The sequence below is a fragment of the Camelus bactrianus genome, chromosome 11, assembly GCF_048773025.1.
Source record: "Camelus bactrianus isolate YW-2024 breed Bactrian camel chromosome 11, ASM4877302v1, whole genome shotgun sequence".
Classification (NCBI taxonomy): domain Eukaryota; kingdom Metazoa; phylum Chordata; class Mammalia; order Artiodactyla; family Camelidae; genus Camelus; species Camelus bactrianus.
The window spans coordinates 40805526-40818516 of record NC_133549.1 but is presented as its reverse complement, the minus strand read 5'-3'; the positions used below and the strand labels follow the sequence as shown (position 1 = coordinate 40818516).

Here is a 12991-nt window from a genome sequence, read left to right as displayed (position 1 = left end):
TAATTTGCCTGGAAGATGTGTTACAGTGGTAATCATCCTGAATCTTCAGCTGTACATCTCTCTCTTTTAAAAAAAAAAAATCTTTATTGGCTTGATTTTTTGAGTAGTTTAATTGTAACTTCTTGGGATATAAATTTTAAAACATCAAACTCTGGAAAAAGACATACCTTTTCACTATCTTCTCCCTATCTCATGTCCTTCTTTTACACCCTATTTTTATTCACACACAGGTTTAAATAAAATCTTTTCTGAGGTGTTATCTAGTTTGAAGTGTGTCTTAGTTTTAAGGTACATTAACATACTTGGATTTGAATTTCTATAGGAATTTATCAACAGAATCTTTACATTGTGGGAAGGAATAAGAAACGTTTTTAATCAAGTATTTTAGAAAGAAGGGTATCTCAGGAACCTTGTTGTGATATTAAATATGTAAATTCTAGGGTTTACAGTCTCACTGCCCAGTAACTAAATAGCTATTGTAAATATATATATATATTTGTGTATATATTTACATACACACTTAAACATATATGTATACACATATACTTAAAATACTTTGGAGAGTGCAGTGGTTGTTTTACTGAATGCTTTTGATGGTGATCTAGAATACTGTGTAGGCATCAGTATTGGGGAAAATGCTGTCTCAGGAAAGTATAAGGTTCTCAACTGTGTTAAAAGCTTATTCTAAAAGAAAAATGGTACACAAATGAGTGAATCTCTAAAATAGCATATCTTTTTATTTTTTTTTCAGTTGCAGTTTCCTGATTATAGTAGTTACGTTATAGAAAATTCAGAAAATTCAAAAAAGTTTAAAATATAAAAATAAAATCTCCCAGGACCCTACCATTCAGAGAGAACTACTAATGTGTTAATAATATTTCTCCTAGGTGTGTATGTTTTCCTCTAAAGCTGGGATCAAAAGTGTAACTTTTTTTTACTTACTATATTCTTTTAATGTATTTTCCTAAGTGTTGGTTCTTTTAAAATAATTTTTATACTATTATATATTTATGATGGTTGAAACACATGTTATTTAACCTCTTTATTGAACATTTAAGTAGTTTAAAATGTTTTTTCCATTGTAAACTATGCTGTAATGGACATTCTTATTCATTAACCTTTTGGGCATCCTAGGAAAAATATCAGAAGTGGGATTCCTATGTTAAAGAATTATGACATTTTTAAGGCTTCTAATACATGTACCAAACTATCCTCTAAGAAAAATATACCAACTTATACCCTTCCCCAGACTGCATATTACCACTTTGCTTAATCTTTGCCAATTACATGTTTTTTAAAATTTGTTTTTCAAAAATTGGAATTTAAATTGAGCTTTAAAATAAAAGAAATGCCTATTTCTATCTTAGAAATAACTTTTAAAGCTGAATTTGTACCAATTTTTTGTTGTTGTCGTTAAATAGAATAGATTTCTGCCCCCTCTTCACTCATTGGATTTTGTTTTAGCCATAGGCAAACAGTTTTCTTTGTGCAAACGATCTGTGTGTACATCATTACCGTGCTCTCCCCAATCACAGAGACATGCTGCTACCTCAAGCATACGACTAAGAATTGAACAGCTGTTGATTAGACTTGTGTATTCTTTGCGTAATACTGATCCCTGGTGTGTATCTGCTGACCACTTTACAAGATACTAAATCATCAATCTAATGCTTTATGGCTATTTTAACTTAAAAACCTACACTATCTGGCTAAGTTTAGTAAACCAAACTACTTCAAAAAATGCCTGTCATCCATTAATGTAATGGGTTTGTTTGGAGTGTTAGGTGAAATTACTTCCAAAGACTTACTATAGGGACATAGAGAAAGATCAGGAGCAATTTGATGCCAGCCGTTAAAAACACAGGATTGCATTTTGGGAACTTCTGATAGAGTAGAAAGTTTCAATAAAAAGATGCAGGAATTTTACCATTACTATATTTTGCATGAAGAACTAATTATTGTATCTTTAATTGGCTTATAGTCATTTTTCTACAATAAGAAAAAATTAGGTGATGGATGCCTCCATCTGCTTGTGCTTAAATATGAACATGTGATGCCAGCTATACAGCATCCATTTAATGCTTTCTTTTTCAAATCTGCTGAAAAATGTGACTGATATCCATACAGTCTTTATAATTAAAATAACGTTTAAGCACATTTGGATTGTTGCTAATGGCGTCCAAGTGTTTGTATGATTCAAGGGAAAGGCACAATATGAAATGTGGTATTCTCTTTCCTGATTGTTTAAGTTTGTGCCTACAGAAGTCAGAGTATGAAGGAATCTTTCTGCACTATTTAAGTCTTCAGCAAACCTCTAATATGTAACCTGTGAAGAGAAATAACTTTGAAAGTTTTTGTCTTACTTGTGAATTAGAACAGCAGCCAAAGGTTTATTAGTGCAAGCATCCTATTTTATAGGATCTATTCCTCTGAGGCCTCAGTACAGATTTGGGTGGAAGAAAATTTTAATTGGTTAGCCCATCCAGTTTACACAGCCCAAGATCTACTTCCACTTTTTCTCTGTACATCCTACAAAATAGTCTCTGAAATTCTAAGTTATCTATTGGTCTGGGATTTTTTTCTTTTTTGGGCTGTCATTTGGGCTTTATAGCAGCAGCTGTTCTCAAATATCTTTTTTAAACATCCAAAATTAAACTCATCTTTGAACTTAAACATACCCCTCTGTCTTTCCTCTTTCGATGCTTCTATACTAATCTGTATTTTCTTCTCTCCTTTCTGCGTGTCCCAAATTCTATAACCCAGAACATTCTGACTTAGTGCCTTTCCCCTAGTACATTTAAAGGATATTTCTTTTACTGAACAGCTTTGGAACTGTAGCAGTAATAGAAACAGAATGAGAAATGGACCTAATATAGAGATTTGGGGGGGTCTGAATCACAGAGTTTGAGATGCCATCTGTAGAACATCCCCTAGTGCTGAAATCCATATAGATAGATGTGAATTATTTTCTGGAATCCTTTTTATTTTTAATATCTTGGGGGGTTTGTTGGTTGTTAGCTTTCACTTCCTTATCTAAAGGAAGATGGAAAATACTGTTAGTTTCTGTAACCTTATGGAAAAATTATTGACACTCATTTTACCCAAGTCTCTGTTTGAAAAAGAAACTGGATCACACTAGGGACAGTGATGTGCCTTCACAGCAGAATAAATGCTGTTCCGTATTAAAGGACCTTTTGTGAAAAATCATTCACTACCGTCTATGTTCTTCTTCTTTGCCTCCTCCTGCCCACCGAAAGCTCGAGGTTTGGATCATATTGCTGAGAACATTCTGTCATACCTGGATGCCAAATCACTATGTGCTGCTGAACTTGTGTGCAAGGAATGGTACCGAGTGACATCTGATGGCATGTTATGGAAGAAGCTCATCGAGAGAATGGTCAGGACAGATTCTCTGTGGAGAGGCCTGGCAGAACGAAGAGGGTGGTGAGCCTCTTTCTTTTTGTCACTGTTACAGAGCTTCAGAACCTGGCCATTCAGAGCCTTTGAAACACAGTATTGTTGGGAACCAGTGAGACCGCTTATCATTTAATATAGTGATTTTGCTGGTATAGCAAAAAATGTTAAATAATTGTTCATGTATAGTTTTTCTTCTGACCATTCACTCATAGATCACATAATAATGTTAAATTAATACTGCTTTGCAAAATATAATGAAAAACTGACCAGCCCTCCTGTTTGAAGCATTCAGCTTTCTGGGGAGAAACTGGTATCCTAAAAAAGGGCTGATTGGTAATTTATAAGGCAAGTGGATGGCTTTGAATCACACAGAGAAGCCATTAAATGTAGCTTTCCCCTAAAATAATCCAGAACAAATCATTATTTTCTTTTTCAGATTTCTTGCCTTTACTCCATGCCTGTGGTGTTTTATCATCTTTGTAATCAAAATTATTTTTATGCTCAACTAGAGTAAGAACTCAAGCCATCAGAAAGAGTGAAAAATGAAATTTAGTATAATCATTTTTTCTTTTTAAGACTCATATTTTCTCGAGGTGTTACTACTTAATCCTGAATTCCTTAAAGCGTTATATAGTTAACAGCCTAAGAGACGTTCACCAATTTTGCTGTTGTTCTTTTAAAGTAATGGAACCATTTCGTTAAAACTTTCATATGATTTTCTATATAATGTCACTATAAGAAAGTTAGATATATTTCATAAGTAAAATAAAGATGACATTAAATGTTTTAATTTATAGATATGCACCAACAGACATATGTATGCTCAGTGATATCTTGAGCAATTAGTTTTATGAATTATTTATCTTGGATCATAAAGAGATACAAAACAGTTAAGAATGGAGAATCAGCTTTTCTTAGTTTCATAAAATATATACACATATATATTTCTTTTTTGCATTTTTGAAATTCATTAATGTGTAATAAACATAATGACCTTAAATATTATACCAAGTGCCTAGAGAGATTTCCGTCATTCTATTAGAAAGACTTTAAAGTTTTTCCCAAATTCAATAAAGGAAGCAAATGCCAGGCAATTATTTGGCTATATAAAAATTGCATAAGTGAAAGTTACTTTTCTTTCCCAAATATGTTTTCCTTATTCTCACTTAATTCACTATATAGAAAAATAGAAACCTTATCTTTCATAACCTATTTCATAGTTTGGAAATAAACTCTTTATATAGTATACAAAAATTTAAAAAGTATATACTTGTATAGCATTCAAAATCCATCATTTTGCTAAGCATGCCAGGACCAGCCTTAGAAATAGAGGAGGCAGTTGCTTACATGGGAAAATTCTAGGGCAACTAGGAATAGTCCTCTACCCCTCCGGGGGAAAAAATGAAAAGAAACTCTTCTCTGAATAATTCCTGGCCTGAAATTTCGGTTATAGAGACTCATTCCCATAACTTTAAAGGTTTTGTTCCCTGTTAAAATATACTTTGTTCCCATTTAGACTGTAAATGACAGTAAAACTTTATCACACATTGGACAAGTCTTTTTTTTTTTTTTTTAACACATTCTTGTTTTTTGGTTTGTTTGGGCTTTTTTGTCTGTTTTATGGAGGGAGGTAGATTTATTAATTTTGTTATTTTAATGGAGGTACTAGGGATTATTGAACCCAGGGCCTTCTGTATGCCAAGCACACACTCTACCACTGAGCTATACCCTCTCCCACAAAGTCATTTTTTTGAAGGCTGGAAGAACAGGAAGTAGGTGGGCAGATCTTGACAGATGCGTGTGAAAATGCCAAAGATAAATGTAAGCGCCACAGTTTTGCTTAGGGTTGGTACTAAACAGTGAGATCTATTATGTTAGTTACAAAGTAAATACAAAAACAAAACAAAACTAAGGTCATTGAATAGGTGGCTTTTTGGCCTTTTAAGGGGTATGTGAAAGGTTTAGCTAAGAAATGATTCAGCACTAATTATCGCTCTTTCCCCTCTCTCTTCAGCCACAGAAACCCATTCCTGCTCTTTTGAGTATCCTTCGGAATTCTGACTGTATTTCCTGTCTTTGGGTATATTTGTCATCTTAGCTTAATGTAGAAGCATGAAATTACAAGTATTTGCTCACCCCATGAAGACTTCCTCCAGTGTCCCCTTCACTTTCTATGGCTACTTGTTTTTACATGTTGCCTTTCTTCCTGTGTTAGTTGTCTTCCCCTACTTAGAAAAAAATAATCTATGATCACGCATTTTTTCTTATAAGTTGTCTTACCAAGCCTCCTTTGCCATTGAAGTCTTTTTGTTATACTGCCTTTTCCCAAATGCTGTCTTTAAATTTTCTTCCATTTCCTTCTACCAGAAATAAATAAACACAGTTTTCTTTAAAAGCTTTGGGTTTAATTTCTACTCTACTGTTGTATTTTATATCTAAATGAATTTGACAGCCTGCCCCTAGGACATGAACTCTTTTTTTTTCTCTTGAATAATACTAAATATGCTCTCTCAGCTCAGTAATGGTAACTCTTAAAAGTATAATAAAAGACCACTTGGGAAAAGTCTATTTTCTTAATCAGCAAGTCACATTTTATGATAACATTCTGAATTTACTATTTAGCATTTATCATATACTCACCTTCTCAGAAGTACTAGGCATTTCCCATAGAAGTGGTCCCTGTTGTCAGAGAGCTCCCATCGTAAAAGGTTTTGACTTACAACATAGAATTAGACTGAGAAACCAGTTTTCAGCACCTCGCCAGCCTTTTTTTTGTAGTATCTTTGTTTTGAAGAAATTCAGATAACTTTAGCAAGGCATAAGAAGTACAGTGGAGTAGAAAATAGGATCAGAGGTTCATATGATTTCTTTTCCCTTAGAATGTAGAGATAAGTTTCAATGCATACATGGAAATTCCTGGGATGCCTGTATACAATTGCCAGAGATTAAAAGGAGGACAGAGGGAGGATATAGCTCAGTTGTAGGGTGTGTGTTTAGCATGCACAAGGTCCAAGGTCCAGGGTTCAATCCTCAGTATCTCTGTTAAAAAAAAAAAAAAGTAAATAAAAATAAACCTGATTACCTCCCCCCACTATAAAAAGACAATGTAAAATAAATAAATATTTAAAAAATAATAATAAATAAAAGGAGGACAGGAATGGTAGGCATTGAGAGACAGTAAAGTAGTTAAGAGCACGGCCTCTGACGTCAGTCTTTGGTTCAAATCCCAGGTCTACTCACTAGCTGTGTAATCTTGGGCAAGTTACTTAACCTCCCTGACATTTGACTTCTTCATCTGCCAAATGAACTTAATAATTCTTACCTCGTTAAAGGATGTTAAAGTTGAAACTATTAAATTATAATTATTAACCAGATTTAGAATCTCTTCATCCAAAATCTGTTTGCCTGCAATGTGTTTATAGAATAAGATTGTTCAAAGAGGTGTATCTTGAAGCCTGAATTATTTCATAATATGTCTTGTTTGCCCTTTTCTTTATGTTGATATATCATCTTACTTGCTCCTATTAGTCCCTTTTAAAAAAAACTATTATTTTAGCTTCTGTGTTGCAGATTTCCCTTTCTGTACTAACACAGAAATCAGAGCCAGCTACTTTACTGATAGGAAATTTCTCAACTAATTTTCAAGGTGTATAATAGGAAGAGGGCAGGGGAGAAGCGTTCCTGGAGACATCAAACAATTAATTATATTGTAATGGAGCTATAGAGGGAGGAGTGGATGACTGGCCCAGAGAAAACATGATTTCTCTGGTGCCAGGATTACACTCAGAGGCATTTCTGCCTGTCTCCACTTTGCAAGGCACGCTGCCAGTGAGAACAGCAGTTAGTACACCCATAGTGGGGTTTACTAGCTTCCACACCGTGTTTGGTGGGTTCTTAACTTCAGGATGAGGAATTAAATTTTTTACCCAGCAGGAAGTGATTGCCATTTACTGATTTTTTTTTGTAGCAAAGATCTAGCTTGGGATATGAGTATTCCAGAGATGCACTGTCATAGGAAGGAGATGCTAACAAATGTTGTTCACTGGAATCAAGGAAAGGTAGTAAAATACATGTATGTATATACATAGCCAGGAACACACCTGTGAAAGTAAATTTCATGCCTTAGACTTAACAGCACAGTGCTCTTAGGCATTTTTTTTTTTAATCTGCTTTCATACCTGCTGCTGGACACTCCTGTGATCCCTTTATCTTCTATTGAAATGAACTGAATTGCTCCTTTTAAAGCATAGCTAACACTGATCACCTGCAGTCTGGGTGCCTGAGCCATCAACACACCTTACCCCACATAAAAAAAGACTAGAAAAAGTGATCTCTACGATAGAGGCATTCTGCTGCCCAGGATGCTGGGCTCCACGGACACTAGCACAGCTTTACTCAATGAAAAAACATCTGTGGGGCATGTGCCTAGTTCTAAGGTGGTAGTTATCATCACTAACAACATTTTCAAAAGATAAGTTCAGTGAATTTCTATACAGAGTTCCTATAGACCAATAGATTAATTTTGAATATACACATTCCACTTGTCTGCTGACATATATTCCTGAAGGCCTGACACTCTGATGTTCTGCACTGGAAATGATTGTGTTTTACCCAAAAGTAAATGAGTATTGGCAGAGTTCTTTTGAGCCCAGAAAGTTCCTCCTTGACATGGGACTCCTAAAATCCAGTTTAACTTCACATCTCTCCAGGATAGTTGTGGAGGTTAACACTAGTTGTGGAGGAAAACACTTTGAAGAAATATGAAGCTCCTTGAAAATGTGTAATAATGTGATTTTTATGGAAAATATTTGTTGTTTTTTAGGGGCCAGTATTTATTCAAAAACAAACCTCCTGATGGGAATGCTCCTCCCAACTCTTTTTATAGAGCACTTTATCCTAAAATTATACAAGACATTGAGGTAAGAATCTATATATATTTGGGTATTTGCCAAATACTAGAGAATCAACATTCTTGAGTAACAGCATTGTTACAACAAAGGTTTATTGATGTGGGTTAAAAATCAATTTCTTTACAAGTGAATAGGGTAGATAAAATATAGTAAATTGCCAGGCAAAAATTTTAAAGCTTTAAAAAAGTTGTTTACTGATGGATAAGTGGATGAGAGTGAGAGAATATGATATCTTCATACAATAGCAGTGAAACTGTTAAAGTTGTATTTATAACTTCTGAATTGAGCCCCTCTGAAAGTTCACTGTTAGAAATGGCTACCACAGATGTGAGATTAGCAATGAGCAGGTAACCTCATGTGGTTTGTAGCTTGTCCTCTTTTGGTGAACAGCATCTTTGCACCAGGTTATTATTTAATTGAACAAGTTATATACAGGGGAGTTCTAGGAAATAAATCTTTAATTACTTTGCAAATGGAAAAATGTGTTACAACTTTAAAAAGTGGCTTTTTAAAAACATTTTTAATACGCCTTAAGTTTTATATATCCCATTGAGTGAAGCATTGAGCATTTGTCATTGGTTGCCATGGAAGTCAGATAAAAGTTTAGTTCTGGTCTTTTCCTAACGATTGCTTCTTTTCCATTTCTTCTTCTCAGACAATAGAATCTAATTGGAGATGTGGAAGACATAGTTTACAGAGAATCCACTGCCGAAGTGAAACGAGCAAAGGAGTTTACTGTTTACAATATGATGATCAGAAGATAGTAAGCGGCCTTCGAGACAACACAATCAAGGTAAGGTCTATTCAATTATGGGAAGGGAGCTGAAGGAGGGAGGGTGACCACATTCATAAAGCAATCTAAAGCATAAACTCTGAATATTATTTTCAGAAAGTAAGTGAGAGTTTTAGATAGTTTCCAGTCCCAAAGCCAGAATTATTCACTTAAAGGAAAAATACCTGCTTCCCCCAAGAAGCTCATACAAATGGCTAGTGCTAGGGTTAAATTTTCTTCTTGAAGTGCACTGAATGGGCTATTACTCTTTTGGTCCTCACATAATTATAGGTTACCCCTGTTCCTTAATGAAAAGGATAAAGTCTGCATTAGTACTGAAGCCACATATATATAGATGCTTAGCTATACCTATAGAAAAGAATGCATTCCACACTACCCTGGGCTTTGATTCTTTTGGGGAATCAAACACATAATAGAGCCAGCAAGTCCCTGCAGCACCCCATTATCACAGTGATCAAAAGGATCTTGTTTGCCATCCTAGATCTGGGATAAAAGCACATTGGAATGCAAGCGAATTCTCACAGGCCACACAGGTTCTGTCCTGTGTCTCCAGTATGACGAGAGGGTGATCATAACTGGATCATCGGATTCCACGGTCAGGTAGAAAATTTCAAATTATCTTTTGAACTCTGAAATACCAGATTCACTCTGTTCTATCTTAGATAGTAATTTTGTGTATATCTGCATGAGCACAGTTCTGAAACTTTATAACTAAAGAATAAACCATCAGCTTCCCCCATCATTGTGTCAGTCTAGAACTAGAAAACTTGATTTAGGAATGGTTAAGGTATGTTCACATTTTTGTACATTTAAGAAACTACATTTTTTTTAAAGAAACTACATATTCTATTTTAATATGAGGGAATCATCTATTATAGAAACTTAGTAAATCTTGCATTTCTTAAAAAAAAACACCTCACAGGGGAATGACATGAATAGAATGAAGCCCCTTTTTTTCAGGTGGTTGTAACTGTAGTGCAGGCATGCATTATCTCCTTTCAAATGTGTACAGGTGAGCCATGCTCTCTCTTTGCTAGCCTCTTCCCCTGCTGTCCCTGCAGTTTTTAATTGCAAGCTTCACTCAGGGAGGGGCCTTCAATTTCCAGAGGCGTTAGTGATTTGATGACACAGCCATTATGCTGCTGGAGTCCAGTGTAGCTTGAGTTCTGGGTACAGGCAGCGCTGCTGGAAACCTCTGTTAGGAATTTTGCCTTGAGCTAAAATAAAGGATTTAGCAAACATAATGCGTCAAAAGCAACATTTTAAAATTGAAGGGAAAAAAAAAGGTAACTGCATTGTTAGATTCTCTGAAGTTAAATGTTTACCATTCCAAGTTATCCTTTGTGAATAGAAAAGGCTGTTCCTATTTCTTGTCTTTTGACTTAAAGGCCTGGCAAACTCTGTTGTTAGTTATCCACATTTAACATTTATTGGTGCTTGTGGAGCCTCAAGAAAACTGAAAGAGTGTAGAGGCTAACATCATTTTTAGGATAGGGAAAAATGATTTTCTAAAAGAGGCGGTGAAATTGGAAAAGTAAATAAAATGTGTTTTAAAAACCAAAGTAAATATACAAAAATAGATCAAAGTAAAATGTATCATTACACAAAATTCTTAAGCTATACAAGGGCCCCACACTCGTTATATTGGGGTGGCTTTCTTAATCACTACACCCATTCAGAGCACAGAACTGGGGCCCTAGATTTAGAGTCCAGGTAATCTTGGGCCTTGACCTGTGTAGTGAAAACTAAGATCCAGGATCCTCAAGCTCAAATACACAGCACTAAGTCAATCTGTTATAGAAGCTTCTTAGCCTTTGTCAGTCCTTTGTAGGTCCTGAGGGCTGTCTGTGGGGCCACCAGTGCTGCAATTATTAATCAGATTCCCAATTTAAGATGTATCAGGTTGAATGTCAGAAGTTTTATAATAATCCTGAAGTCTGGGGCCAGTTAGCTGTTGCTGGTGGCTGCAACCTGATTCCTACCCCCTGCAACTAGACCACATTTCAAGCAGTGTGTCGTAAGGGTTTCACATTGGCAGCATCCCATCGTCTTCCTCTTCCCCTCTCCCAGTCCAGCCCTCTATCTACCACTTCCCCGTGGTCCATCAGTACACTTTACCTCAGCTCAACCTCAAAGCTGCAAAAGGAGAGTAGGGTGTAACATTAACTATGAGATTGGAGTAGGAGGAATGAGGAGTGAGGTGGTTGAATTCTGGTAATAGATTTTAGCTTGAGTACTACCACAGTCTTGTACTGTGGCACAGCTTTCTTAATGTTGTTTGTTCCAGGGTATGGGATGTAAATACAGGTGAAATGCTAAACACGTTGATTCACCATTGTGAGGCAGTTCTGCACTTACGTTTCAATAATGGCATGATGGTGACCTGCTCCAAAGACCGTTCCATTGCTGTATGGGATATGGCTTCCCCAACTGACATCACCCTCCGGAGGGTGCTTGTCGGACACCGAGCTGCAGTCAATGTTGTAGACTTCGATGACAAGTACATTGTTTCTGCATCTGGGGATAGGACTATAAAGGTAATAAGACATTTTTCATTAAGTCCTCAGTACAGAATAGGAGAAGAGTTCATTTGAAAATCTGATCAAGGACAATTTCATATTTAAATGTCATTGTAGAATACTTAGTATTTAAATCAGATACTAGTTTATGTGTAAAAAGGTAATGAGTGAGTTAAGTTGTGTGACAATTTTTGTTGGGTATTTTATTCCTATAAATAAAGGTGCGTACAAAAAGGGCAAGGGTAAGTTCAGGTTCAAGAAAATTTGTAAGACTAGCCTAACCGCGTGAGAGTGCATCAGTTTGAGGAATTTTCATGTGATAGCAGCCAGCGACAAATTAGCCCTATATTACTGTGAGTTAAAATGCTTTTGGTTTGATTTGGGTTGGTTTGAGAAGTTGCTTCCCCTGTTAGTTCATTCTTATTTTCTGCTTCCCCAAGACTCCAGTCGCCGTAGATTTTACTAGTAAAAGCACCAAATGAACTGCCAAATGCTATGTCTGTTTCAGGTATGGAACACAAGTACTTGTGAATTTGTAAGGACCTTAAATGGACACAAACGTGGAATTGCCTGTTTGCAGTACAGAGACAGGCTGGTCGTGAGTGGCTCATCTGACAATACTATCAGGTGAGCAGCAGGTGCCCTTGCCCAGAAGGGATCGGTGTTACACTGCCATTCAAACAAATCTTCAACTGTGTTATGTTTATAATAAAATGTTTTTCCTTTCTGTAGCTTCTTACAGGTCAAAAGTTTGCCCCAAGCAGAGAGGCAGCACAGCAAAGCCTTTTGTTGATGTGTTTCCTTCCTGTAATAGTTTTATCACCAGATAGACCTATTTAAAAGGTACTGCTTGAACGAGGAAGTGGGCTAGAGAGATAGATAAGTAAACGGAAGTTGAAGGCCCGTCTCTCTAAATTTCTCCTGTCTGCTGTTGAAAAATGCTAATAAATACCTAACGGCCTTTTCTCTCTGCCACTGTTCTAAAAAAAGAGAGAGAGAGAAAAGAAGAAAGATTTGTTTCCCTACTAGAAATTGTACATTTTGGTTTTTTAGCATTACATAATTGGCCAGGGAGTTCCAGTCTTTGAAACTATGAAGAATCCACAAATTTGAAGTACTTTTTGGTGTTTTCCCTTCATGAAGATGAGTGACACACATATGAATAGAATTTGGAAGAATTATCAACCTTCTCCCCTCCTTCAAAGATGTACTAAGGGAATGAAAAGGCCATAAAAAACAACAGAGCTATGGTTATATCTAAGGAAATTATCATTCCTAGAAATCATTTGGATTGATCAGAAAACATATGTAATTTAGGTATATAAAAGTTTTTGAGCACTTACTTTGTATTT

General features: G+C 35.8%; 1 protein-coding gene across 8 annotated transcripts in view; it reads left to right on the top strand.

The window, feature by feature from the left end:
- BTRC (beta-transducin repeat containing E3 ubiquitin protein ligase) overlaps window positions 1–12991 on the top strand; it is a 154433-nt gene that overhangs the window by 125644 nt on the left and 15798 nt on the right. For all 8 annotated transcript variants that reach the window (XM_045507354.2, XM_045507353.2, XM_010971018.3 and 5 more), the window contains 6 exons: window positions 3258–3444; window positions 8240–8336; window positions 8983–9120; window positions 9602–9720; window positions 11408–11657; window positions 12148–12266. In XM_045507354.2, the coding sequence (XP_045363310.1) occupies window positions 3258–3444; window positions 8240–8336; window positions 8983–9120; window positions 9602–9720; window positions 11408–11657; window positions 12148–12266 (910 nt within the window). The remainder of the gene's footprint in view (window positions 1–3257; window positions 3445–8239; window positions 8337–8982; window positions 9121–9601; window positions 9721–11407; window positions 11658–12147; window positions 12267–12991) is intronic.